Source organism: Xyrauchen texanus, chromosome 20 (genome assembly GCF_025860055.1).
Source record: "Xyrauchen texanus isolate HMW12.3.18 chromosome 20, RBS_HiC_50CHRs, whole genome shotgun sequence".
NCBI classification, from domain to species: Eukaryota; Metazoa; Chordata; class Actinopteri; order Cypriniformes; family Catostomidae; genus Xyrauchen; species Xyrauchen texanus.
Genome location: NC_068295.1, coordinates 9,476,704 through 9,504,221, shown reverse-complemented (window position 1 = coordinate 9,504,221; position 27,518 = coordinate 9,476,704). Strand labels below are relative to the sequence as shown.

Here is a 27,518-nt window from a genome sequence, read left to right as displayed (position 1 = left end):
CATTGCGCAGAGCGGATTGTGTGGCCACAGATAGCCGCAGTGTCATACTATGTGTTATTTGATCTGTAAATTTGACAGTTTTGTGTGGTGTGAAAATGGATTGCAATCATCCAATAAGGAGTTTCTGTAAAGTACCAAGGGTATGGTATTGTCATCATATAACATATTGCACAAGTTTTTTTTTAAACAATAGCAAGTAATTGCGTTCTATTCTCATTCAGTGTTTACAGTATACAGCAGACAGACTATGGTGTAGCTCAGTGGAAAAACCATTTTCTCTTATTTGATGTACAATACTATCTCAAGTGGTGCTGAAAAGTAATTTGCATACCATAAGGAAACTGTATGTTAATTTAAAGTGGATGACCTGCTGTTTGTTTATGTGAGAGAGATGAAGGTAATTGTACATATTTACACTGGCACAAACGTTTTAGAGGAGACTCTCTCTAAAATGTAGTGAAACATTTTCTTGCTGGTGACTTACAGACAGCAGTTTTCACAAGGATACATTTAAGCATAATGATGAATTGGTATTATATTTTCTATAGCCGCTTTTCATTTGTAGGGTCGCAGGTAGTGCTGGAGCCTATCCCTGTTGTCTTGGGCTGAAGGCAGGGAAACTCATGTATGGTTAAATACAAAAATCATAACTCTAGTGACAGGTGGTCAGTCTATCACAGGACTAACACACAAAGACATACACATTCACACCAACGGGCACTTTTCAGAATTCCAATTCACTTGACCTTCATGTTTTTGGACTGTGGAGGAAACCCATGCAAACACTGGGAGAACATGTAAACACACAGAAAGGCCCTGGGTGAGCCGGGACACAGACAGGGGATCTTCTTGCTGTGAGGTGACAGTGATACCTACCGTGCCGCCGTGCCACCCTAGGTTCATAGGTGAATAGTTGTTATTGAATTTGTTAATTTGTGAAGTACAAAAATCCTAACTCTAGTCTTTAGCATTATATCAGTCCATGTTGATCATCCAGAATTTTCCAGTATTTCTGTAATAACAGCCTACTGTACTATTCATAAATGCTGGTTTATAGAAATAGCAATAAACTAATGATAATGAAGGGAAACCTTTGCTTTTAATGATAAGATCTATGAAACACTGACAAATAATGGAGCATAATCAGCAGAATTTCACTATTAGAATACATTTTTACTTTTTTATTAACACAGCTACACATAATCTTTAAAATGTGGGTAAATACAGCAAATACCATTCTAAACAGCTTAAGAAAATCTTTGAAAAGGCTGTGTAAGAATAAAGCGCTGTAAGAAGATTTCCCCTTTGTGTTTAAGTATTGCATTTCTCATTACAGTTTTAGCAATTACTTTTTGTCGAAGTGTGCACAAATATTTGTGTATGGATGTTTATATATAGTCTTACTGACACGTGTCTCAAGTGTGTTCCTCTAAATATCAAACTAAATACGCATAACAAGTGTTACGTACATTATTCAATTTCCTTTCCCGTGTTGTGCTATATCTTCCAAACTCTCTCTGTGTGCGGACAAGGTGACACAAGGTCATCTTCCATGTCCTGTGTAAGTCTCCTCATGCCTTTGCAAATCCTTCAGTTACGCTTGCTGAACAGTGATGAGCTTTTTAGACACCTTATGTAATGATGATCTCTTAACACTCAATGTATGTAACTAAGCCAAATCTCAGTTTTACACCGACCAAAACTTAAAGGGTTACTTCTCTGTAAAGAATGTATTGGTTCTTCTTTTTTCATGCAGTTGCAATGAATGGGCCTGGAGCTTTCAAACTTTAAAAAGCAGCATAAAATGATCAAGATTTTCAGTGAATAATGACTTAAAGGGATAGTTCACCCAAAAATGAAGATTATGTCATCATTAACAGACCCTCTTTGTTCCAAACCCATAGAAGAAAAAAGTTAGGGTTTGAACAACATGAGGGTGAGTAAATTACAATACTATCCTTTCAAATTTCCACATGTTCCTTACAAAAAGCTACTGTATGGATTCTGAAAACTGGAAATATAGCGCACAAGTTGTATGGACCATTTTTACGATACTTTTATGGCGCTTTTACATCCTTTTTGAGAAATGGATGGAAAGTTTATCCAGCTCAATCTTCAAAATTTGTGTTCCAATTTAAACTTTTGGTTGAACGAATCCTTTTAATTCAACAAAATACTAACTACCCTTTTTCAGACAGACTTTGACTGTATGTAAAGTCTTAGTATTTGTCTTAGCGTTACATTAAGACTCTAATGTCGCTAATAATGGGCTTCCTGCGGTCTTTTCCGCATGTGCACACTGCAGCATGTGCCCTGTCAAAGGCAGACAGCAGGAGAATGAGATTGTTTTGAGATTGCCAGATTGTTTTCATTGGCTGTATGTGTTAGATTTGGCTGCACACATGCCAGTGACCTCTCGAAGTGCACCTGTAGGATGAGGTTATTGGCAGAACAGACTCCTGATGCGCATTCACCCCTCCCTGTTTGGATAGTGCAGTGGAGGAGAGCCAGAAGATATTTAAGCCTGCGTAAATGGTAAATAATTTTGCAGTTATCTACTTATTTGAGTTCTAATGAGTAATACTACTGGAACATTCCAGTTCAATAGAAGTTAAGGTCTATGGATAGCATTTATGGCATGCTGTAAAAACAAGCAAAAAAAAAAAACTAGTCTATATGTTTTAGTCCATATAAAATGATCTTGGACTTTTTAAAACACCCCAATGGTCTTATCAATAAAGTATTGTATTATGGATCTAATACATGAACCAGGAGACACCATGTCTTGCTGCAGTGTCTCAACACCCAATTTGGTGGGATTATATGGGACCTTCTCTATTTATATCGGTGTTAGAATACCCTAAGCACGTTCAGTTTTCTGGGCATCTATTTTTTACAATGCAGTCCAACGCATACATGTGCCTTGTGTTTGTTTGTTCAACACAAATGACCTTCTGTCCTTCAAATTAGCTTTTCAAACACTCCTCTCTCCATTTCTTTTAAGTGTGCACTCCACACTATGACTTGCTTTTACAAAAAGTGCTGCAGCAGTACCGGTGTACACTGATAGTGTCAGATGTTAATGCCATGGTACATTGATATATTCCATGGTACTGAATGTTTACCGTATTTATTGGTGTGTGAATGTGAGTGTGGATGGGTGATTGGGACACAGTGTAAAGCGCTTTGGTAACCTCTAAGGTTAATAAAAAAGCGCTATATAAGTGCAGACCATTACCATAATTATGTACTGTACAAGGTGCTCTGAGGTACTTCAAAGAATACCATGGTACTATCATTGTACTGTATATGTTGAGAAAACTATGGTATTGCCATGCTACCATGTTAAAAAAACATGGTAATACGATGGTACTTTTTGGTATTTTGTTATTTTTAGTGGAACTTAGTAAAACTGTTGCATTTAACTGTTTATTTGACTACTGTGCTTCAAAATTATGGCGCTACCATCATGCATGTCCATAAAATATGATGGTTTAATGGTACTTGTTATGATGGTACAGTGGTTCTTTAATATATACTGTACTAGTTGTTATATAAGTGGTTTTCTTTAGGGGGTTGTTGTATGAGCATGTCAGTAAAACTGAATTTTAATGCGCTTCACACCATGCTTTCATCATTTATTTTTTGGTTATATCCAATGCCTTTTATGTATAGATTTTATTGTTTTAGTCTTGTCCCAGACCCAGACTTTCTATTTTAAACTATGAAGATCCATTAAAAAAAAACACAAAATATTACGTTTATAACTGTGTTAATCTAAACAAAGATTTCACCACACTAAACTAAACACACTAAAGTGATGTTTGAAGAAAACCAAGAAAATTCAAGATAAAAATAACTTTTGTGTAGAGTAAATATCGAATCTCATGTGATGCATGTACATACAGTACACTGTTGGTCATTGTTAGTAGACAAATGTAAATTTGTGTGAAAAATTGAATGAGACTTTTCTTTCTAGATGTCCACAGTGTTAAAAGTGCCCAAATTTGAAGAAACACACATATTTAAGTTGTATTCTTGTAGTGTAAATAGAGTATTTTGTCTTTGCATATACTGGTACTGTAGCTATTCTTTTTATGCAGCTACTATGCCATTCTTTTCTGTGTTAGCATAGCGTCAAGTTACAGATAAATGCTGGAGCAAGTTCTGTTCTCAGGATGCATGGAGAATTTAAAAGTTGACGCATCTCACAGCTGGGAGTTTACTGCCAGATTTATGCCCTTCACAGGTAGGCTGGCTTCAGTTTACTATTTGTGGTCTAACATTGCGGAACCCGGTGCAGTGACCTTGTCGCACGGCACTATTATCTGAGCAATAGATCTGAGCATGTAATATTAACCTATGGCAGCAGCCTGTGGAAGACGCAGACAGAGACAAACGTCCTCACCCAATGGAAAAGAATTGCTCGAGTCTCTGATGGGGAGAAAGCGAGGGGAAAAGAGTGGAAAACAAAGAGAGGGAGAATGGATGGGCACGATTTGGGACAGATGTAGCGAGAGTTGATTTATCTGTCTGTCGCAGGCTGCTCCCAGAGTGCCTCACTGTAGTAGGAGCCATGCTTGCATGGGATAAACACATTAAGCGGCCAGTTAATTAAAGGGGCCGCACGAATGACCCAAGACCTTGGAACCATAGGGTTTGATTGTGCTGGTTACTGACTAGATATGCAATCAGGATGAGTGCGTGTGAAGGGTGATATGGTGAAATGACACACTTGTGATACTGGAGAGGGGTAATGTAGGTCAGAGCATCTTGCTTGAATGAGAATGAGTTTGCTCAATGGCTGTGATACGGTTTGGCTCGGACTTAAAGGAATAGTTCACCCAAACATCAGAATTTTGACATCATATACTCACCCTTGTGTCATTTGAAATCTGTGTGATGTTATTTTTCGAATGAACACAATAGGAAAAATGTTGAAGAAAGTAATGGCCACTGTTTTCTTGTATTGTGTGAAAAGATACAACACCATAAATGTAGTCCATAAGACTTGCTCATAGGGCTGGGCAATATATTGAATATTCAAGATATAATCGCGATTATTTTGCTGGCCATATATACAGTGAGGAAAATAAGTATTTGAACACCCTGCTATTTTGCAAGTTCTCCCACTTGGAAATCATGGAGGGGTCTGAAATTGTCATCGTAGGTGCATGTCCACTGTGAGAGACATAATCTAAAAAAAAAATCCAGAAATCACAATATATGATTTTTTAACTATTTATTTGTATGATACAGCTGCAAATAAGTATTTGAACACCTGTCTATCAGCTAGAATTCTGACCCTCAAAGACCTGTTAGTCTGCCTTTAAAATGTCCACCTCCACTCCATTTATTATCCTAAATTAGATGCACCTGTTTGAGGTTGTTAGCTGCATAAAGACACCTGTCCACCCCATACAATCAGTAAGAATCCAACTACTAACATGGCCAAGACCAAAGAGCTGTCCAAAGACACTAGAGACAAAATTGTACACCTCCACAAGGCTGGAAAGGGCTACGGGAAATTGCCAAGCAGCTTGGTGAAAAAAGGTCCACTGTTGGAGCAATCATTAGAAAATGGAAGAAGCTAAACATGACTGTCAATCTCCCTCGGACTGGGGCTCCATGCAAGATCTCACCTCGTGGGGTCTCAATGATCCTAAGAAAGGTGAAAAATCAGCCCAGAACTACACGGGAGGAGCTGGTCAATGACCTGAAAAGAGCTGGGACCACCGTTTCCAAGGTTACTGTTGGTAATACACTAAGACGTCATGGTTTGAAATCATGCATGGCACGGAAGGTTCCCCTGCTTAAACCAGCACATGTCAAGGCCCGTCTTAAGTTAGCCAATGACCATTTGGATGATCCAGAGGAGTCATGGGAGAAAGTCATGTGGTCAGATGAGACCAAAATAGAACTTTTTGGTCATAATTCCACTAACCGTGTTTGGAGGAAGAAGAATGATGAGTACCATCCCAAGAACACCATCCCTACTGTGAAGCATGGGGGTGGTAGCATCATGCTTTGGGGGTGTTTTTCTGCACATGGGACAGGGCTGACTGCACTGTATTAAGGAGAGGATGACCGGGGCCATGTATTGCGAGATTTTGGGGAACAACCTCCTTCCCTCAGTTAGAGCATTGAAGATGGGTCGAGGCTGGGTCTTCCAACATGACAATGACCCAAAGCACACAGCCAGGATAACCAAGGAGTGGCTCTGTAAGAAGCATATCAAGGTTCTGGCGTGGCCTAGCCAGTCTCTAGACCTAAACCCAATAGAGAATCTTTGGAGGGAGCTCAAACTCCGTGTTTCTCAGCGACAGCCCAGAAACCTGACTGATCTAGAGAAGATCTGTGTGGAGGAGTGGGCCAAAATCCCTCCTGCAGTGTGTGCAAACCTGGTGAAAAACTACAGGAAACGTTTGACCTCTGTAATTGCAAACAAAGGCTACTGTACCAAATATTAACATTGATTTTCTCAGGTGTTCAAATACTTATTTGCAGCTGTATCATACAAATAAATAGTTAAAAAATCATACATTGTGATTTCTGGATTTTTTTTTTTAGATTATGTCTCTCACAGTGGACATGCACCTACGATGACAATTTCAGACCCCTCCATGATTTCTAAGTGGGAGAACTTGCAAAATAGCAGGGTGTTCAAATACTTATTTTCCTCACTGTAACTAAGCAATATCATGAATTTTTGCACAGTTTTTAATTGGCCACTGAAAAGTCTGTCATTAGACTGATTTCATGATTATTCAGGGTTGCACACTAGATCTAAGTAGTGAAATGTCTGATTAAAGTATGAATCATTATTTTGAGTTAGATATTTTTAATGAATCGTTTGATCAGATAAAGAAACAAACAATTAGAATGATTTTTATCATGAATAGAACTGATTAGGTTCTTGACTTCATCTCACAAACTCAATGATCTGATTACAGCATTTTATAGCATACTGGAAGAAGAATTCCAGTGGATAATGACTTGAGTTTTGGTTTATTTTTCACAAAGCTATCATATAGCTCTAGAAGACTTCGAGTATAGTGCATGGACCACTTGTATGATAACTTTATTGTACCTTTGTGTCCTTTTTAAAGCTTGAAAGCTTTAATTCCAATTTTTCCAACTGCATGGAACAGTAAAACCCAGCATAATCTTCCGAATTTTCCATTTGTGTTTCACAGAAGAAATTAAGTCATACAGTATGTGTTTGGACCAGCATGAAAGTGAGTAAATGTTGGAAGAGTCAACATTTTTGGTTGAAAATGGAGGCAGACAGGGACTGAGCTATATAAATCGAGGTGATGCTACAGAGAACAATTAAATAGCTGCAAATTTGATGCTTCTCCTGTCACGTACGTACGCTTGCTGACTGATGTTTGTATACAGTGAAGTTAATTGGCTAGATGATAGCAAATTGCCTGATTAGCGTTTCGTCCTCTTTCAATGAGCAATTGAAACCTCTTTGATTACAAACTACACTAACAGTTGTCATGCTAGCCTGCTGTGTGACTCCATTGCTTGACCTTGTTTGTTTGAGTTGCCCAAGGCAAGAATCCCAGACTGAACGCTTCTGTGGCACCAAGCATCGTCTGCGGGGTCAGTCCAGTTGCTGTCCGGTAAGGTCAGGGACCAGGGTAATGTGAACTTGCTGTGGTTTCCACTGATGACATAGAGTTTTGGGACATTTGAACCAGAGGCCATGCTTACAAACAGCTATCGACACGTGTGGTGTCTGAGTATACGGCGTTGGGCTTCTGATGACCAATCAGGGGCTCTGGTTCTCCACTGACCCCCATACAGAGGGCAGGATTGGCGTAGACAGTTTTATTTGCGTAACCCTTTCCTTGAACCCTCTGTAAGGTCAATGAATATTGTAAAGTAAGAGTGATAAGCTTGCATGAAAACTAAATGTCAGTTAATGTCAACAGGCATGTATAAACATGAGACAATAGTCTTAACATTGTAATGTGCTGTTTTTTTTTTTTATTATTACATTCGAAAATATGAATGAATGGACTGAAGATAGTTGCTAAGGAAGGCTTCACGATTACGTCCGGTCATATTTAGGTTCAGGGTCTGTCTGTAGTAATTATATTTAGCTTTATTTTTAAACTCAAGTATATGGTATGTTCTCTTTTAGACTGCGAGGGAAACGTGTGCGTGTGGGTTTGCATAAATGTGAGATTGCTGTCTTGAAAATGTTTTCCCATCATAATGCTTGTCGTAATCAGTTATTGCTCTCTGAAATTTTATGGACAGATATGTTATTCTCTTTTTGTGGGATTGGGTATCTTTTCAGAAGACTGGGGATCTTTGAGTGTAACCTTGCAGAGCACTACTAAAAATGTAGATGAGTGACATTCAGCAAAGCCCACTGTGAATATGAAAGACAAAACTTTATGAATCCAGATTCAGTTTAAATTACTAGAGATTTTCTCAAAGCCTTTGTTGTATTGTATTCCTGGTTTTAGTGAGTGTTTGAGTAGATTAAAGTAAAGCAAACATGCCATCTGGAGAACGTCTTACAGCAGTTACTGGTATGCTGCTTAAAGCTCAAGTGCACAAATGTAAACTGCCTTTGGACCAGTGAAGTATTTGGGAAAATAAACGTAGTACAGCATTGTTGTATGCGTTATTTCCAACATGATCTTACCGGAAATCGACATGTTTCTTTCGAAAGTTCATGTACCCTTTAATCAACCCATTCTACCGAATTATTGGCAAGAGTCATACCCCATCTAAAATTTTGCATCAATTCAGATGTGATCACTATTACCTCAGGTGATATTTATAGTGTGTTACATAAGCCCATGGAAACCAGGAATTAATTGCGCTCAGAAAATGGTCAATGGTCAATGATGACCTTGATTTGGAGGTTGCATTTTCACTCTAAAATTACACTTTTACTCCACTAATTGTTAGGTTTAGGTTTGAGGTTTTGGTTAGGGAGTAGAGTAAATACAATATGTCTTCCTGTTGACTGCATTACATAATTTAAAACTAAAAATACTCGCTTTTACCCGGAAACTGGAGCTTACAGTGTTTAGGGGGAAATCTTATTTTCTTATTTCTCAGAAAAGTAATAGCACACCTTTCATCAAGTCGTATGATTTAAGGCATCATTCATGTCCACAGGATAAACAGTACAGGACGAGTTGCGCAACAAATTTGAATACTTATCTTTAGCAGTTTGTTAAAAACCCAAAACCTACCCCTAAAATAACACTCTAGTTTTTGAAAACTAGAATGTAAAAAATAAACATGATTTACTTATATATATATATATATATTTACCTTTGAGGAAATCTCCAAATATCCCTGTAAAGGAGGTTTTGTAATGTTTAGCTAACTTCTGGTGAACTTCTAAGTAGCTAAGTACAGCATAGCTAAGTAAACCTATTCTCACACACAAACACGCTACTTCAGATACACATAAAAGGTGAATTTGAGGATGAAAATGGGACTCGACACTAAATATAAGATTCATTATCTCTTCCAGCACATAAAAACATGTGGATTTGCATAATGACATTAGCACCAGTTGTTAACATTGATGAGCTCTTAATTGAGACACTGAAATATCCCTCTTAAAAGCAGCATTAAGACCCATCCTGGTTATGAGCAAACCGTATTTCTCTTGCAATTTTTTTTGAATGAAGGTTATTGTGTGACTAATAAGAAACATGGCTAATTTTTTCCTTTTAGATATTCACCCTAACACAGGACCAGCATAGATAATGCTCACCCATGTGACCACTCTCTACACCAATTTAACATTTGCATATTTCGGTCGTATTTTTAACCCATCACCCCCCGCCCATCCATTTAGAGCAGTTTATGCACAAGGTATGCAAAAGGAACACTTGTACGCAGCCTCTTTCTATTGTAGCTACCTCCAATTATACACACATGTTCTTTCCTTTGGCTTGCCATTAATATACTTCATTCACCGGTCCCTGGAACCCATTCATGGAACCATATCGCCATCCAGTGGCCAAATGAGGAATTTTTTTTCCATTCTGACCTGAAGTGCTCTTTGTGTTGAATGGATCTGAGAGTGACAAAATCATCCATATTGAGACTGAAGTCGTCAAACACAGCAGAGAGAGAAATGCTGTAGCTTCATTTTGGCCGGAGCGCACTGCAGCTCTGACTCTCTTGACTGTCACACATCTCTTTATGCGTGCTGGGATAGTTAGATGTTGGGAAGGCTGAATAGTTACATTGTGTGCCACTCAGGACAAAGTGAGGAACGTTAAACTGCGTTTGAGAGCCTGCCAGGCAGCTGTCAGCTTTAGTGCTCACTATCTCTCCCTCTCTATCTTTCTCTCCTTCTCTCTCACACCCCCAGTATACTGGAACAAATCCTGTTTTAATAAAGTTTTCCAGTGTGCCAGTAACGTGGGTGAACAGTTATGCCTTGGCGGTTTTTAGACCTCTGGTAGCCTGTTGTATATTGTTAGTCAAGGTTTCTTGCACCAAAAATAATCATTCAGTCTTTCACAGTGATTTTCCAACTTCCTCTGACCTTTAAAATCAAACCGTGTTTTTGTGACTTTATCTTGTAAATGGACTCGGTTTTGATTGACAAACCTCTGCACAAATGTAGTAAGCTATCTTGCTGTGTACAGTCTACACAGGAAATGCCACTAAATCCCCCATAGTAGCCCAAAGGCTATACATTCAAATTGAATATTTAAAAGAATATTCTGAGTTCAATCAAGTTAAGCTCAATCGACATCATTTGTGGCATAATATTGATTACAACAAAAATGTTTTTTTATTTGTTCCTTCTTTTCTTTAATAAAAACACAAATCTGGGTTACAGTGAGGCACTTACTATGGAAGTGAAATAGGACAATATGTAAACGTTAAAATACTCACTATTTCAAAAGTATAGCCACAAGACATAAACAATATGCATGTTAACACTATTGTAGTGTGAGACAATCACTTACTAACCCATTCTGTGTAAAGTCATAGACAATTGAACAACTTTGTTGCCATGACAATGTAATACCATCAAACCCTATAACAACTGTAAAAATGACAATTTAAAAAACTTTACATCTCAAATAACACATGAGTTGTAACAGAAGAATTAATGTAAGTGCTTTTTTTATTTTTTTATTATAAGCTTCATATTTATGCCTTTAAACCCTCAAAATTTGCCCCATTCACTTCCATTGTAAGTGCCTTACTGGAACCTCAATTTTTGCTCTTTTTTTAAAGGAGATATATATTAGGGCTGTCAATCGATTACAATTTTTAATCAAATTAATTACATGGTGTCCCGATTAATCGCATATACAAATATTTGCTGAGAAAGCCCCTCATATAACAATAATTTTATATATAATGATTATACATATTTATATTAATATATAATTATACATAGTTGTCTTTAAATATAAAAAAATTATATATATATTTATATTCAGATAATTAAAATGCATTACATTCTTGGGCAGAAGAGTTAATCATTGATAAGACAATACAAAAAGCGGCTTTAGAATACAATGTATTGTTTACTACCATATTATTGATCATAAGTCAATCATTAGCATACAGTTCACAGCAATCCATTTCACAAGTGAATTTGTCAATCAGTTGGAGATTTATTATGAGGGCTTGTTTAAGAGCCTGTCAATCTACACCTGCGTCAGACATACTTGTGTAGACATCTTGAGATCCCTTAGTTCGCATTTGCGCTCCTTCAAGTGTTTTGAACGCAAGAACTTCCTTATTATGGTGCGATTTAATTGCATACATTTTTTCAATGCATTATTTTTTGTCAAATTAATCACACTGAATTAACGCGTTAAATCGACAGCCCTAATATATATATATATATATATATAATTTAATTTTAATTTAATTTAATTTAATTTAATTGATCAATTGTCATATATATATATATATATAGTATTGTAGCAATAAACATTATGCCACTTGATTGAGCTTAACTTCTATTAGACCCAGAATATTCCTTTAAGGGTTACTGAACCTCTGTTATTTTTGATAAGAAAGTGTCTGCTACAAATCCAACTGAATTGGACATACTGAGACCTCATTTGAATGTAAATGCTCAGGCAAAAAACAAAAAAGAAGTTCAAAAATTCCAAAGCATTATCAGAACTAAATTATCTGCACTCTTTGCCAGAAATCGTGCTACCCCAAAGGTGTGCTCACGGTGCAGCACAAATGTACTTGGGAAGGGGAGAAAACATCTGCAGAAGGGGGGAAAGATGACATTTCAGAATTAATCTTAATTACAGAATTAATTAGCTATGTTTGCCTGCTGCTGGTTGACAGTGAGGCTAATTGCAAGTGTCTGGCAATTATGAATGTTGAGATGGGAAAGGTTAGCACCTCGTATCCTGTTTTTTCGGAGAGGCTGGCGGATCAAAGGAATGTGTTTGGAATGTCTCATTCTCGGCAGCTTTTCATCAGTCAAAGGCCAGATATCCCTCACATCAGCACCAGAGAGGGTGCCATGGCAACTGCTGGGATGCTATGAGATGATGGTTTACTGTATGCATGAGTGTGTTTGTATACTGTAGATGTCCATATCAAGTACATAAGTTCAGGGATGAAACTCTTAATGTCTAAAAAGCTAATAGGCTCTTTGAAATTGTTATATGTTAGCTAATCAACTCGCTCACATGTGATGTGTCAAGCCAGTTGGCTCGCATGGTGTAAGTCCTTTGACATGTAATTGGGTAGCCAATCGACTTGCATACTCTCTCTTTGCCTAACATTGAAATGTGCTCAGATTCCAAGTAAGCTGGTTTCACTGCAGTGCATTGTAAGACTTCTGTCTGAAAATGCTATTTGCTCATGTGTTTGCTGGTGCTTTTCTTCTACCAGCTTGCAATGCAATGTATGCCGTAGCCACATTTATTTGTATGCCAAAACACACTTAGCTAGCATACACTCTGTTCACTTGACTCTTCAGAGCAGCAGCAGTACACAAGATTTGGTGGTAGATCTGCTTGTTTGGGGGGTTGTGTTCTGTGTTGTTTTGTGCAGCTTCCCTGCTTTGTTGGGGGATTCTGTTGTGAATCCCTAGTCTAATTGTGAAGCAGCATGTCATACATGCTTGATGCAGTATGTCCACATGCTTAACTCAGTATGTCTATGTATGTTCTAGCATTAGCAAGTCTCCATTCTTGCTCTACAGCAACAGCCGCATAGTAGATCTAGTATGCCATGACCAATATTCTATCAATATGTCACACCCTCATTAACATGCTAAATCTTTCTGAGAGTTGTTATAATGGAAGTGTAGTTCTGTATGAACTGGTCAAAAGTTTTTATATGATCATCAACTAAGAATTACAACAGGAATTCTCGTGCTTTTTAAAAAGAAATAATGTTTTTCTATGGCTTTGCCATAGACACAATTTATGCAAAATCAAGGAATATATATACATATTTTCATATAAGTCCTAATGGGAATTTTCTTATTGGATTCCAGAAAAACAAAAACAAAGAAAAACTAGATGTTTTTGAGAATATAGTTCCCAATAGTACTATTGTGATTACAAATGTGATACAAATCCCCTTTAGGACATCAAAAGGAACTGAATTAATATATTTCAGGGTATTAAATCTCTTACAGCTCTCCGGTGAAGTTTTATTTTACTGTCCAGTAGCAAGACATTATTCCATTACATTTATCCAATATAAGTAGAGTTATGATAAAGAATTCACAATATCCAATAAGGCTCCAAGAATAAAGATCAACTTATTTGATTCTTAGAGGATTCTTATTTGATTTATTTAGTCTTTGTTCCAAAATATGATCAGAATTCCAACATGAACCCTGTACACACTTTTTTCTTCTTTTTTTAAAAGTCCACTAAAACTGATAAGAAATGCATGTTGTGTTCTTCAAACCATGTAAAAATCTTCCATTAACTTTTTTTATGACATCAGTGCCAAATATCAAGACTATAATGATTTTATTGTTACAAGACTAACTATAGGTAACTATTGCATTTTGGTTAAACTATAGTTACTAAGGTTGGAAACCGCGAACCGGTTCTTATTAAGAAACAGTGAACAAGTGATATTCATGACTTTCTGACCTGTTAATCTGCATTTATTTCCAATGCAGGAAATAATTCTTCCACCAATGCATATGCGAAACCCCTACAAAATCAACAGTGCGAAACATACAGCATGACCAGTGTAGTCCGATTCTCGAATGAATGACTCTTGAGTCTGTTTTCTTTTTCTTTACCCATCAGCCGGTTCTTTTTAGTGACTCAAAAACGTACCAAGATTTGTTCCTATGTTATGTGTACATAAGGCAATCGTGAGACTTAAATCAGATGGTAGTTGATATGACAATGTGTAGTTAAGTATAAACATGAATCTTGTAGTAATTAGTTGCATTTTATAAAAAAAAGAATTAATAAACTATTACAAAATAATTTGCAAGGATCGGTTCTGTTGAAATATGAAATTATGTTTGAACTTTAAACTTCTTCGCATTTGTTTGTGTGTACATACTTTCCAAGCACTATAGAAGAAAGCCTTTGGATGCTGTATGTACTATACCCTACCAGTCAAAACTTTAGAAACCCTTGACTGAAATTTTTCTTATGATCTTAAAAATCTTTTGATCTGAAGGTGTATGCTTAAATGTTTGAAATTAGTTTTGTAGACAAAAATATAATTGTGCCACCATATTAATTTATTTCATTATAAAACAAAAATTGAATAATAATTTTTTTTTTTTTAAATTGATGACTTGAACCAAATAATAAAGAAAAGCAGCCAATTAGTGCCCAACATAGATGGGAACTCTTTCAATACTGTTTAAAAAGCATCCCAGGGTGATACCTGGTAGAGAAATTTTCTAGAGTTACATGTCTGGAAATTCTAGGCAAAGGGTGACTACTCTGAAGATGATCAAATATTACACAGTTTTTATGTATTTTGGATTTTGTTTAGTCTCAACATAATTCCCATAGTCCCATTGAAAAAAGAAAAATTATAATAAAGACCGAGTAAGTGTTTTAAAAATTTGACCAGTAGTGTATATGTGTATAGTACCTGTACATCCCTAACTGTCTGTCAGTGGCCATGATGTTATTGTGAATGACCAGCACACATAACCACTTGTGTGGCTCCTGGATGACTCAGAGTGACACCAGTGGTGAAGCACAGGATCAATTGGCACAAAAGAGCCTTCATTTCATCACTGGTGGAGCAACCTGTAGCCATGGAGACAAGACACTGGCTGGTGGCTGTCAGGTCCAGTAGCATCTGCTTCACGTGGGTTTGCATCACATTTAAGCACTGAAATAACAGCACTTTATTTGACCCAGTATTTACAGGCTGGTGAGGTGAAAAGTGATTTTATATCCATCATACAGAACAAAGGCACCAACAAAATATTTTGGGTATATCATATCAACGTAATAGGAGAAAAGAGCTTAATTACATAATGTTTTATTGTTTGCTACTCGTTCTGCAGATTCATAATTGTGCCAATTACAGAGAAGCCACTTTGTTTAGTTCCAGGATGTTGAGCTTGACTATGAGTGGAGAGAGAGAAAGAGAGAGAGAGCAAAAAAAAAATGTATTTACAATGTATCATATAGCACCATCTCGATCACTATGGACTCGCGGTAAAGCACGCATTCACTGTCAGTTTTCAATGCCACTTACACATATATTTAGCGCTGTCCACTTGTGATCAGGTTATTTGAAACACATTGTAATACCAGGTGTAAATGGGGTCTGTGTGTAGAGGATTAAATGCTTTAATGATATACATTACAGGGCTCACTCTGGCTTATTGGCTGACCTCTTGGAATGAGAGTGTGTGTTCACAGCATATTACAGAAGCTTTTTAAATGCTAGATATGCCTTTATGTCCATCATTCCGCCCTCCTTGCTCTAACATATGTTCTGTAATCCATGGCACCTGACCCATGTGAGGTCTTCAGAGAGACTGTTGACATTTCAGATCAGGATTAAAGCACCACTTTAAAGATTACCCAGGTTGATGTTTGTTTGCTTTTTTCCTGGCAAGACAGAAAAGTTAGATCCAAACAACCTGCCTCATCTTAGTGTAGCCTATCTAGTGGCTAAGATGGTATTGACCATTCCCGACTGTGAGGAAAGAGACTTTGGATTATGGTATATGGTAATGCCATCAGAGGAGGCCTTGTAAACTTCTGTGCTGTATGTGAAGTTCTTAGGAATTAGTACTATTAAAGTGCCCAAATGTGATGGTAATGCAAAGTTAACTGTATCCACAAAGAGAATGAGCTACAGTATGAACTATGAAGCAAAATTTGGATTTGGCCCAAAATCAGACCATTTACCCAGTAGCTAAATTTTCATACTGCCTAATGTTGGCTCAGTGAAAATGAAAAGCCTTACAAAGAATTATGCAATTAATCTTAACCTAAATTACATATCTATAAGTGTTTGTGTAGTTAAGTGGGGTGTAGATCTTTAAATTAGAAGAATACATTTCATGCCTTTTTGTTAAAGCTGCACTACATAACTTTTGCTTTCAGGTGACATTTGTGGTTGAAACTTAAAATTGCAAGCAATTTGCGGACGATTACATTATTTCAATCATGTTCTGGCACTGCTCTTCTGGCAGATTAATCTCCCAATTTGAGTTTACCTGGACATCGCCTGTGTGTGATCATGACTGGAGCGGAATCATAACATGCTATTTTCATGTTGATATTATGTTATACGATTAATCATTTGAAATGGAAATACTATATACACTCAAATATGTATACATTATATACATATTTGAATGAATTTTACACTTAAATCGCCTTTCTGACACTACACACAAAGCACTTTTAAATAGAGAACAGGGGACTCTCCTCAGCCACCACCAGTATATGTTCATATGATTATTCAAGTGTTTTATCTACTACTAATGTTTGAATTGTTCTACAATTTTCAATTTAAGAGGTTAAACTCATGATATGGCTGATATAAGTTCAATAGAAGACTTTATAATTGTTATACTATGTTGTCCAGCCTCAGTTACTACAATAGCATGTCTATGCAATGCACACAATAACACCGTAAACTATAAACATAAAATGAGGATTCAATAATAATGGGGATAAAATATACTTTATTAAATGTAAAAACAATATGTTTAAATATGCAATATAAAAATGACAAGAAGTCAGTGTCAGAAGTTATACATATTAAACACAATAACTTCAACGGACAGCATAGATACATTGCGATTGGTTAATACACGAGTAATGTTTGATACATAAAAGCATGACAAGCAATATAAGCTTCAACAACCCTATCAGACAACATATCCATGCATTATAGCAGGTAAACAACTTTGCCAAATAGATAACAGATAAACATCTATCTAGACTGCAATGATGCTGTCCTGAACTGTGTGAGTGTTACTGAACTAAGCTAAACAGATGAGTTAGTTTCTCCAGCAGGAAAATGTGACTACCGGTATTTCATTCCTGTGTGTGCGGACATGACGTAATGACACAAGGATGAATGTCATAAGCCAGTGATTTTGCGCCAAACTGGACCTGACAGCACAAAGTACAAATAATTTTTATAGGCTTACCGTAGTGAATCAGGCTAAGGTAAGGACATTGATTTGAACACTGATTATTTATGTACTCGATCAATAATGGCATTGTTAATCAAAAATCTTACATAGGGCAGCTTTAAGTAAAGTTAGAAATATGACAAGAGGCATATTTGTAGATACAGTATGTTGGAAAGAAAGGATTCAAAAATCAGAAAAGTGACCAGTGTGTTATATGTGATTTGATTGAAAAACAAACAGCCAGTGATGCTAATAAAAGCACAATGTATGCGCATTGCACTACTTTTAATTTATTTTTAAATTCATTATTTTAGAGTATTTTTTAGTTTTATTCAATTTGAAGTATTTTATTATAATCTGGTGAAATTTGTTTAATATATATATATATATATATATATATATATATATATATATATATATATATATATATATATATATATATATATATATATATTTTTTTTTATTATTCAAACTGATTGATTAAACCTTTAAGCACTGATTTTGTTTTTAAAGTTTTCCTGTTTAAGTGGCATACCCAAAATTAATGGTTTATAACTTGACAAAAAAACTAAAACAAAACAAAGGAGGGTCAACTGTTTGATATCATTGTTAAAGAAAACTTAAAAAAAAAACTTTTATCCCCTTTTCTCCCAATTTGGAATGCCCAATTCACACTACTTAGTAGGTCCCCATGGTGGCACGGTTACTCACCTCAGTCTGTGTGGCGAAGGACAAGTCTCAGTTGCCTCCGCTTCTGAGACCACCAATCCACGCCTCTTATCAGGTCGCTCGTTGTGCATGACATTGCGGAGACTCCGCATTTGGAGGCTCATGCTACTCACTGCTATCCACACACAACTTAACACACACTCCATTGAGAGCTTGAACCACTAATCATGACCACGAGGAGGTTACCCCATGTGACTCTACCCTCCCTAGCAACCGTACTAATTTAGTTGCTTAGGAGATCTGGCTGGAGTCACTCAGCACGCCCTGGATTCAAACTCACGACTCCAGGGGTGGTAGTCAGCATCAATACTCGCTGAGCTACCCAGTCCCCACTTTTCAAAAAAATTATTATATGGATTATAATAAATGATGAGACTGTCAGTCTAAGAAACTGCTGAAAAATCACAAAAAACTAATTAAGCCAAAATTTTTCTTTTTTTCTTTTTTTTCTGATTTGACATTATATACCTCAGGGTGTAAATAAAGTGGCTCCGAAAAACTGCTTTTGTTTTGTTCCCAATTATGTGAACTGTAACTGAGAAAAACATTGTGTTGATACGACAAAGCAATCAAAAGATATAGACAAATATACTTTATCCTAGAGTACAGAAACGTCTCTCAGTGTTCAAAAGCCTCTCTCATTATTCACTTACCATGATGCCATCCTAGATGTGTATGTCTGTCTTTCTTCAACAGAACATAAATTAAGGTTTTTAGAAGAAGATAGAGCTCTGTCAGGTCCTTATAATAGATGTACGTGGGTGTCAGCACTTTGACGGTCCAAAAGTCATATTTAGGCAGCAATAAAGTAATCCAGTTGATCAATGAATGTCTTCTGAAGCGAATCGATAGGTATATGTAAGAAAAAAGCTGATAATTAAAAAGCTTTTTAACTTTAAATCGGCACTTCCATCCAGGGCTTTGATGCAGTTTGAAATGGCCAAACTCTTATGTGACGTCCATTCTTCTGTTGTAAATAATAGGCTTGTTTGAGATTTACATGCATTTGGCAGATACTTTTATCCAAAGCGACTTAAAGTGCACTTATTACAGGGATAATCCCCCCCCCCGGAGCAACCTGGAGTTAAGTGCCTTGCTCAAGGACACAATGGTGGTGGCTGTGGGGATCGAACCTGCGACTTTCTGATTACCAGTTATGCGCTTTGAACCTGCATACTCTCATCTAATTTCAAGGCGAGGCTTTTGGCATCTCAAACGAGCCTAATGGCCGCTTCCGAATCCTCACTTGAACTCGCCAATGCTTACATCACACTTCGCGTCAGCTGCTGGCAGGAAGTGCTTTTTAAAGGGTTAATACATTTTAATTATCTTTTTTTTTATTTTTTACACAAACTTATTGATTTGCTTCAGAAGACATTCATTGATCGACTGGAGTCACATGGATTATTTTATTGCAGCCTAAATACAACTTTTGGACCGTCAAAGTGCTGGCACCCATGCACATCCATTATAAGGACCTGACAGAGATGTATCTTCTAAAAATCTTCATTGTTCCAGTGAAGAAATACAGTGATACATATCTGGGTTGGCATCAGTGTATGTGAATAATGACAGAATTTTCATTTTTGGGTGAACTATCCCTTTAAGATCTGCACACCTCTTGTAACTGGATAAAACATTTATTTGGATTCAGCTCAATAAGAAGTTTTTTTAGTTTACGTGAAAATTCTTTATTCCGATTGAGCTATAAATTAGATAATTAACAGATTACTAAACTCTATGTAATCAAAGCTAGTGATAGTTTATGATCTCTCTCTCTCTCTCTCTCTCTCTCTCTCTCTCTCTCTCTCTCTCTCTCTAACTCACTGACACATACATGGAAAGATAACCTCCCACAGCTGCTTCCTCTCTAATATACACCAGTGACCTAAAGGGGAACTTGGCCCTCACAAGAACCCTAAATAAAATTCAAGGGCTCAGATGTTGTCAAATTTACAAGCCATCCGGTGTTGCATAGCAACTGATATTGCAGGGCTGATCCAAGAGAGAGGTGATGTTGTGTGTGAATGATCTATGGTCAGTGTGGAAGGGTGAAGTGTCACACAATTGATCTTTATTTTTTTTCGTCATGCTGTGAGGCTCTCGTCTAACATGGTCCTCCAACAGCTATAGGCCTTATATTGGTTGTACATCATATTACTTGAAAAATATTTATTTCAAAGTTCTTTGTACAAAACTTACTGTGTATTGTGGAACTTTATAAAAGCACATATAATGGAGGTCTATGGGGCAGCTGTATATACTGGGTATCACTACTGCTATTACTTATTCTTAGGGTTACAGATTTCAACAAACCCCTAACACCAAGTATTACATTTTACTTAGTAATTTATTTTTAAATGTAGTCATTTAGCAGACACTTTTATATAAAATGACAAATAAGGAACATAACAAGCAGTTTGTCACACAAACATCAACAATATCTGCAGTATTACTACCAAAATTTGCAGTGTAACTTGTCCCACTTCATTTGTAATACCTCAAACTGTGCGGCTTGTTGAGGAGAGGTGTTCCCAACTTTGTACTTTAAAAGCATAAGGTTTAATGGAAATTTAAATAAATTTAAATAAGTAATGTGAGTACCCATTTACATTTTCTAGTTATTTCCACATGCATTGGTTTTCTTTATCCAATTTAGCTTTGAAACATTACAATAGTGTTTAATATGCATAATCATGGTGTCCGTGTATTATACAATCTTTAACTTGCATTTAACACTTTATTCCTCTCTTCTATAATGCATGAGATCTGTTAAGGCATATCGCAGTATCTCCAAGACACCAGTATGCACAGAAGAGCTTAATAAATTAAGGGGCAAAAGGAGAAGATTATTAGAAAATGAATTATTCATCATCTGCTTGGAATGAGAGCATTATGAGATATTTATTTTTATCAATTCATACAGCTTATGTTGTCTTGTGTTTTTGAGAAAGCAGAGGCTGAAATTTTAACAACCTGTTCATTGACCTGGTTCACCGACGCCTACGTCGTGTTAACATATTATTACCACCGCTAACAACCCACCTGATTTTCAATGAGCTGCATAATCAGATGAAAGATATAAACTTTCAAAGCCCTGGGAAATGCGTATTACACATTTGCCTTTTAATATTTCTTTTTTCATATGCCTCCACTTAGCAAAACAAACATGATCAAATCATGATGGCATTACTGAAATGCTTCAGCTAGTAATTCATATCATATTAGGTATTAAAATTGAGATTCAAGTTTTAAACTTAAAGCTGATGTATGTCATTTCTGCACCAGTAGCGCCAACAAACGGATTTGCAAGAATACACTTTGTTTTCAAAACAGCTTACTGAATATGCCCGCTGTCTGCCATTGATCAAACAAAGAGATGGTCCCTCCCCCAGCTCATGCCATTGGTTGAATCATTGTTATTGGGCTTGTATAGATGGTTTGCTTAAAACAAACAGAGGAATTTTCATAGCGCTACAGAGACAGAGTGCTTACAGTTTTCAAGAAAATTAACCTATGAGTGACTTACTTATTGTTGTCTAAGCATATTAAGCTTGGATAGGAGAAAGCATTTTTACACAGAAAATTGTAGTACATTCCTTGAGTGTTCTGAATAGGTGTATTTCTGCTTATTGTGTGTAAAAAGACAAGTGTCACTTTTTCTGTTGCTTATAAAGTACCTGTACTTAACAAGTATTAAACTTGCCTCACCATTTGTGCTACAGACATGAACGATACCTCAAATTGTGGAGCTTATTGAGAAGAGGTGTGCTATTTCAATTGTATTTATGATTTTTCCTTGGCAGATGATAAAACGGGTACACAATACCATATACTTGCTTTGACCTCCTGAGACACAAGCTTGACCGCTGTGTGCATTTTCCATTTCCCTTTTTGATTTGTAACTAGTAGCACCTAATAAACATGCAGATTTCTTTTCTAGAACAAATCGTTTTCCTAGTTTTTGAGATGTTAAAGACATTACATCAGAAATTAGCATAATTACTTCTGATTCAAAGTAATGTCCAGCATCATCCAATCACTGCCAACTGTGTTAAAATAAAATGATACATTATAAATTCTGAATCTGTGTACTGATTAAAATTGTCCCATATCTGCCAAACATGTTGAGTGGTCCAAACATCATCTGCAGCCTGAAACTGAACATTTTATTGGAAGTTTGGATTGAATGCACTTTGCTGCATAAACTGCATTTACATGCGACCAAATAATCCGTTCATAATCCAGCTGATAGCTCAATCTGATTGAAAAGCCTTCATGTAAACACAAAATTGATCCATTTGAGCTGGATCCATATGAAATTTCCATCCGATTTAAATATATCTAAAATAATCTGTTTAAAAGAAAATGATTAGCCATGTTAACGTTTAAATCCAATTGACATCGTCACCATAATATCTAAAGCATTTTTTCTTTGCCATAGTGACAGTCGATTGTACATGACAGATTAGGAGAGTAAATGTTAGAAAACGTTTTACAAGGGATGATGCAAAGTTAGCACACTAAATAGCCTAAACATCCTCCTCAAAACTTATGTTAAATTATACAGGGTTATACTCTATGAATAAAAACCCTAAAATAAAATTGATAGCCTATCAATAATAATATCTAGGTTTTCGATGTAGGCTATTTATATCATTCAAGAGTAAAACTCTTCTTCTGACTTTTTTTTTCTTTAATGATTAAATGCTCAGTTCCACCGTCATTATTGCTTAGTGATTTTTGTGTAGCGTCGCAGCTATTGCGTAAAGTAATTGAGATCAGTCACTTTAAATTAATTTAAATTACAGGTATGCATTAGCAACCATCCCACACCATTTGTGCTACAGACATGAATGATACCTAAAATTGTGGAGCTTGCTAAGGTGAGTTGTGTAGTTTTTCAAACTGATCAGACTTAAGAGTTTTGCCTTGATGATGATATAACAGTCGGACAAATTCCATATACTTGGAAGGAGGGACCCAAGCCACATTTAGGGGCCCGAATAGCATAGAGATTTGGGATGCTCCATTAATAATCCACCTATCAAGCTCTTAGAAATATCTTTGCAACCACCCAGTACACCCTAGTAAACCATAAAGCAATGACCCGAAAACATCCCAAGACCCTACATTTTTACCACCCTACTAAATTAAAAAGAAATAGTCATAGTTTTATTAACACACTAGAACTTCAAAAAGAGAAACATCTCAGCAGGGAATTTCAGCTAATGTCCTACACAAGAATCCCCTGAGATTCCTACTCCTTATTGTTTAATCATTAAGGTTAATGCTTACTTCTTATGTTCCCTATTTCCTTTGTGCTGTTACACCCCCCACACACACACACACACACACACACGTTCATACAGGGTTTGAGAAGTTAACTCTTCAGTAAGTTCTTTATGTTGCAGGCAAAGAAAACAGAAAACACAAGCTTAATCAACACCATAGAATCAAAGATTATGTAAATGAACTGTTCTGAGGATATAGAAAAGCCACTGGCTTTTGTGTGTTCCTCGTACTCTTTCATCTATCCATGACCACTGATCGCAGAAACGCTCCCCAAATAGACAAAAAGACAAATACTCTCTGGTCCCCTATGTCCCTTGGTGAATTCTTAATAATGATGTACATATTGCTGAAATTGCACCGTCGCTTGTATGAAAAACCTCTCTATAAAATTAATTTACCAAAGAAGACGTGGCCATCAAAGACACGTCAAACTCATTCATCAGGGGACAATGTGGAAACTAATTTCCCTCGAGGTTGCCACACCGACTGTCTTTATGTCAGCTTTCCGATACGTTGTGTCATCATGCCGAGTCGAAAATGAAACCAGTGACTGGCAGTTTTGATGGCTTTCATTGAACCCTCCTAACGCACTTTGCCGTTTGGTGTGTTTCGGGCATACAAATTGAAGGCAGTTATTATATTTGTGAATAGTCCATTATGTCCAGGCGAGCGTTCAGGGCCGTACACAGTGGCCCGCTCTGTTTTTCACTGTATGCCTGGCTTGATTGATGGGGCCAGGGTTTGTCACAGCTGGAAAGGAGGTGATGGAGAGAAAGTGCCACACCATGCAGGGCTCTGCAATTAAGCTGTTTTCTTTTTGTTAATTAAAAGCAAATTAGTCACTGCAACAAGAGGAGCTGTCATCCTCTAATTGCCAGCTTCAGAGTGCACCCAGCAATGCCAAACATGGACCTGTTGTTCAAACAGTCTGTCATTACTCACTCTTATCAATCTCTGTGTTTCATAGGGTCGACGGGGAAAAACAGGAGAACCAGGGACTCCAGGACCTCCAGTAAGTCTTAGTTTATGTTCCTGAAAAGAATCCAAAGAGGGTGGGAGCATTTTAGCATCTTTTTTTAAGGGAGAGTTCATTTAAAAAGCAAAGAGCTGTTATTCACCATCTTTATGTTATTCCAAACCTGAATGACTTTTTAGTTCCTTGGAACACAGAATCAGATTTTTGGCACAAAGTGACTGACAACCTCACTCACCATTCACTGTCATTGCATTTTTTTTTTGGTGACCAGTATTGAATTAGTTACTCAAAAAGTAATCTGTTACAGTTTAATAATTAAATATCTGTCATTGTAATCAGATTACTTTAATGAATTATTTGCTGGAAAAGTAATCACATTACTATTTACTTTACTTTTAAGTTATGTGCCTAAGCACATTTCACAGAAAAGTTTGTTGTTCTGCTCAAATTCAAATAATGTCTATATTACGGTATAATGTCTATACATGCCTTTTAGCTGTTACAGAAATTCATAGTATGAACATAATTCATGTTTTAGATGTATTCTAAATTATTCATATTATTAAGAATATCTGTAACTCAAGAAATGTTCTTAAAAGCAATTAACTTGGTAATTAAAAGTCGATTGTAATTGGATTTTTAGAATTTAAAATGCAATTCTTTACACTACTTTTTGACTAAAAAATGTATTATATTACTTTAAATAATTACTTTGCAATCAGATTACACTCAGTACAATTTTGCAGAATATTTAGTTGGATGACTATTTTTATGAAAACTTTTTAATATTGAATTAAATATATTTATAGTCAATATTTCGTTCAGTTTTGTTTAGTGGATCAATTTATTGGATTTTTTGTTTTCACTGAGTTTGGCGCAATTTATTCTAAGATTGCATTTTCCACAAAGCACACATGCAGTGCTCCCTTAAAAATTGGAAAAAGTGTTGCATTCAAAATGCTTTCTAGCTGGGAAGCTCACTAGGTTCTGGAACAGACTTTTCACAATTGTCCTTATAATTGTTGTTTTATGATGACATAATTGCATAAAAAACAACAATAACAAAAAACAAGAAAACCCAATATCCCTTCTGTAATTATCTCTTGCAGATCAGTTTGAGAGGTTTTTGTATTAATTTGAGTGAAAACTCATGCACACTGTGGTTCAACATTTCAAATGACAATTTTAAGCAGCCCAGATGGGCATATTAGGAGCAGTCCCTTGCATAAACATTATTGAAAAGGCTCTCGAAGGGGCCCTAGTTTACTGCTTGATAAATAGTAATCTCATCAAAGCTGTGGAATCAATACGAAAATGTGTATATGTGTGTGTGTGCATGCATGCCGAACAGAGATTCCAAGCATTTTTACATTGCCTATGTACCCACACTGTACTGTAATGTATGTGGGACTATGGAAACACTGAACATTTTCTGAATTTCTCTTTAGGGGAAAATGTGTGATGACATTGCCATATGAAATGATTTATTAAACTGCAGTTTCACCTGCAAGCTTGGCTTGAAAACTGCTCAGCTATGCATATGGCTATCGACTAACCCTTGTACAATACCAGTAAAAAGTTTGGCCACTCTTGACTAAAATGTTTCTCATGATCAGGCTCAGACGGAATCTGTGTGCGCAGAAGCCCACAGAAAACTCAGCATATTTCCACAAAATTGTGACATCTGCTATTCACAAAAGTTCTACACATCCCCTACCCCTCGCATGTTTGTTTCTCAAATATTTTTGGCTAATTTGATTATGCTTTCAACTACCAATAAGAGTACAGTACTCTCATGACCATGTACATGTTATTTTTTTTACGTTTTAATCCCTTCCACAGATTTTCCGCCCATAATTAGTGCCGAAAATTTGAAAAAAGTCTACCGACTCTGACTGGGCCTACTTATGATCTTAAAAACATTTTGTTCTAAAGACGTATGCTTAAATGTTTGAAATAGTTTTTTATGCTTGTTGAATAAAAATCAACTTTATGCACACTGTAAATATCTGTCCTTCTCCACCACAGGTAAGTTATAAAGTGGCAGACACAATGTCCTAAAAGTCAGGAGTGAAGTGGTTGTGAAAGTGACATTTTTAAATGGCAGTGTTCTGATAATTTCTGTGACATGCGGCGACCTTGCCTCTGTCCCCGGGAGCTGGCATTTATGAGTCGCCTATCATCTGTGGTTGTGAGAAGGCCCCCGGGCAGCACAGGCACCCTCCCCAAGCCCTAGCCTCTGCCTCAGCCTCAGATTTACACCAGGGTGTTGAAGAACGCTATGCACAGTCTAGGAGTCCTTATCTATCTTGATATTTAGTTGAGCTGATATGTCTAGTGACCTTTGTCAAGGACATTTGCAGGTGTTGATGCTGCAATAGTGGGTGTCAGAGGCTAATACGCAGTGAATGCTTGTGTCTTCATTGGTGTGTCAGGCAGTTAAAACAGAATTTCCAAAATGTTGGGTCATGGTCAAGTAATCTAATGGATCTTCCTTGCCCTAGAAATTCATTAGTGAACAAAAGTGACAGTGACTATATTTGCTAAAATGTATATTATAATAATATTGAGTAATAACTCTTCTTATTTGTTGAGTACAGGGACCAGGTCCACCTGCACTGGAAAAAATGATTCCTTGCTTCAGCAAATATTGCTCATTAAAATAAACAGATTTGACTGAAAACATAATGCTGTTAACTTTCCTTAATTATATGCTGTATGTGTGACACAAGAGATTGAGATTATACTGTACTCATAATAATAAAGAAACTTTGCTTATTATTCTGAGTGAAGTGGCTGTGGCTCAGTTGGTAGAGTGGGTTGGCCACTAATCGCAGGGTTGGTGGTTTGAATCCTGGCCCACATGACTCCACATGCCGAAGTGTCCTTGGGCAAGACACTGAACCCCAAGTTGCT

The 27,518-nt window shown here is 36.6% G+C and overlaps 1 protein-coding gene across 1 annotated transcript in view; it reads left to right on the top strand.

Moving 5' to 3' along the window:
* Positions 1-27,518, top strand: part of LOC127661127 (collagen alpha-1(XIX) chain-like) — a 180,886-nt gene that overhangs the window by 62,029 nt on the left and 91,339 nt on the right. Inside the window, exon 16 of the mRNA XM_052151705.1 lies at positions 24,594-24,638. Within this exon, the coding sequence (XP_052007665.1) occupies positions 24,594-24,638 (45 nt within the window). The remainder of the gene's footprint in view (positions 1-24,593; positions 24,639-27,518) is intronic.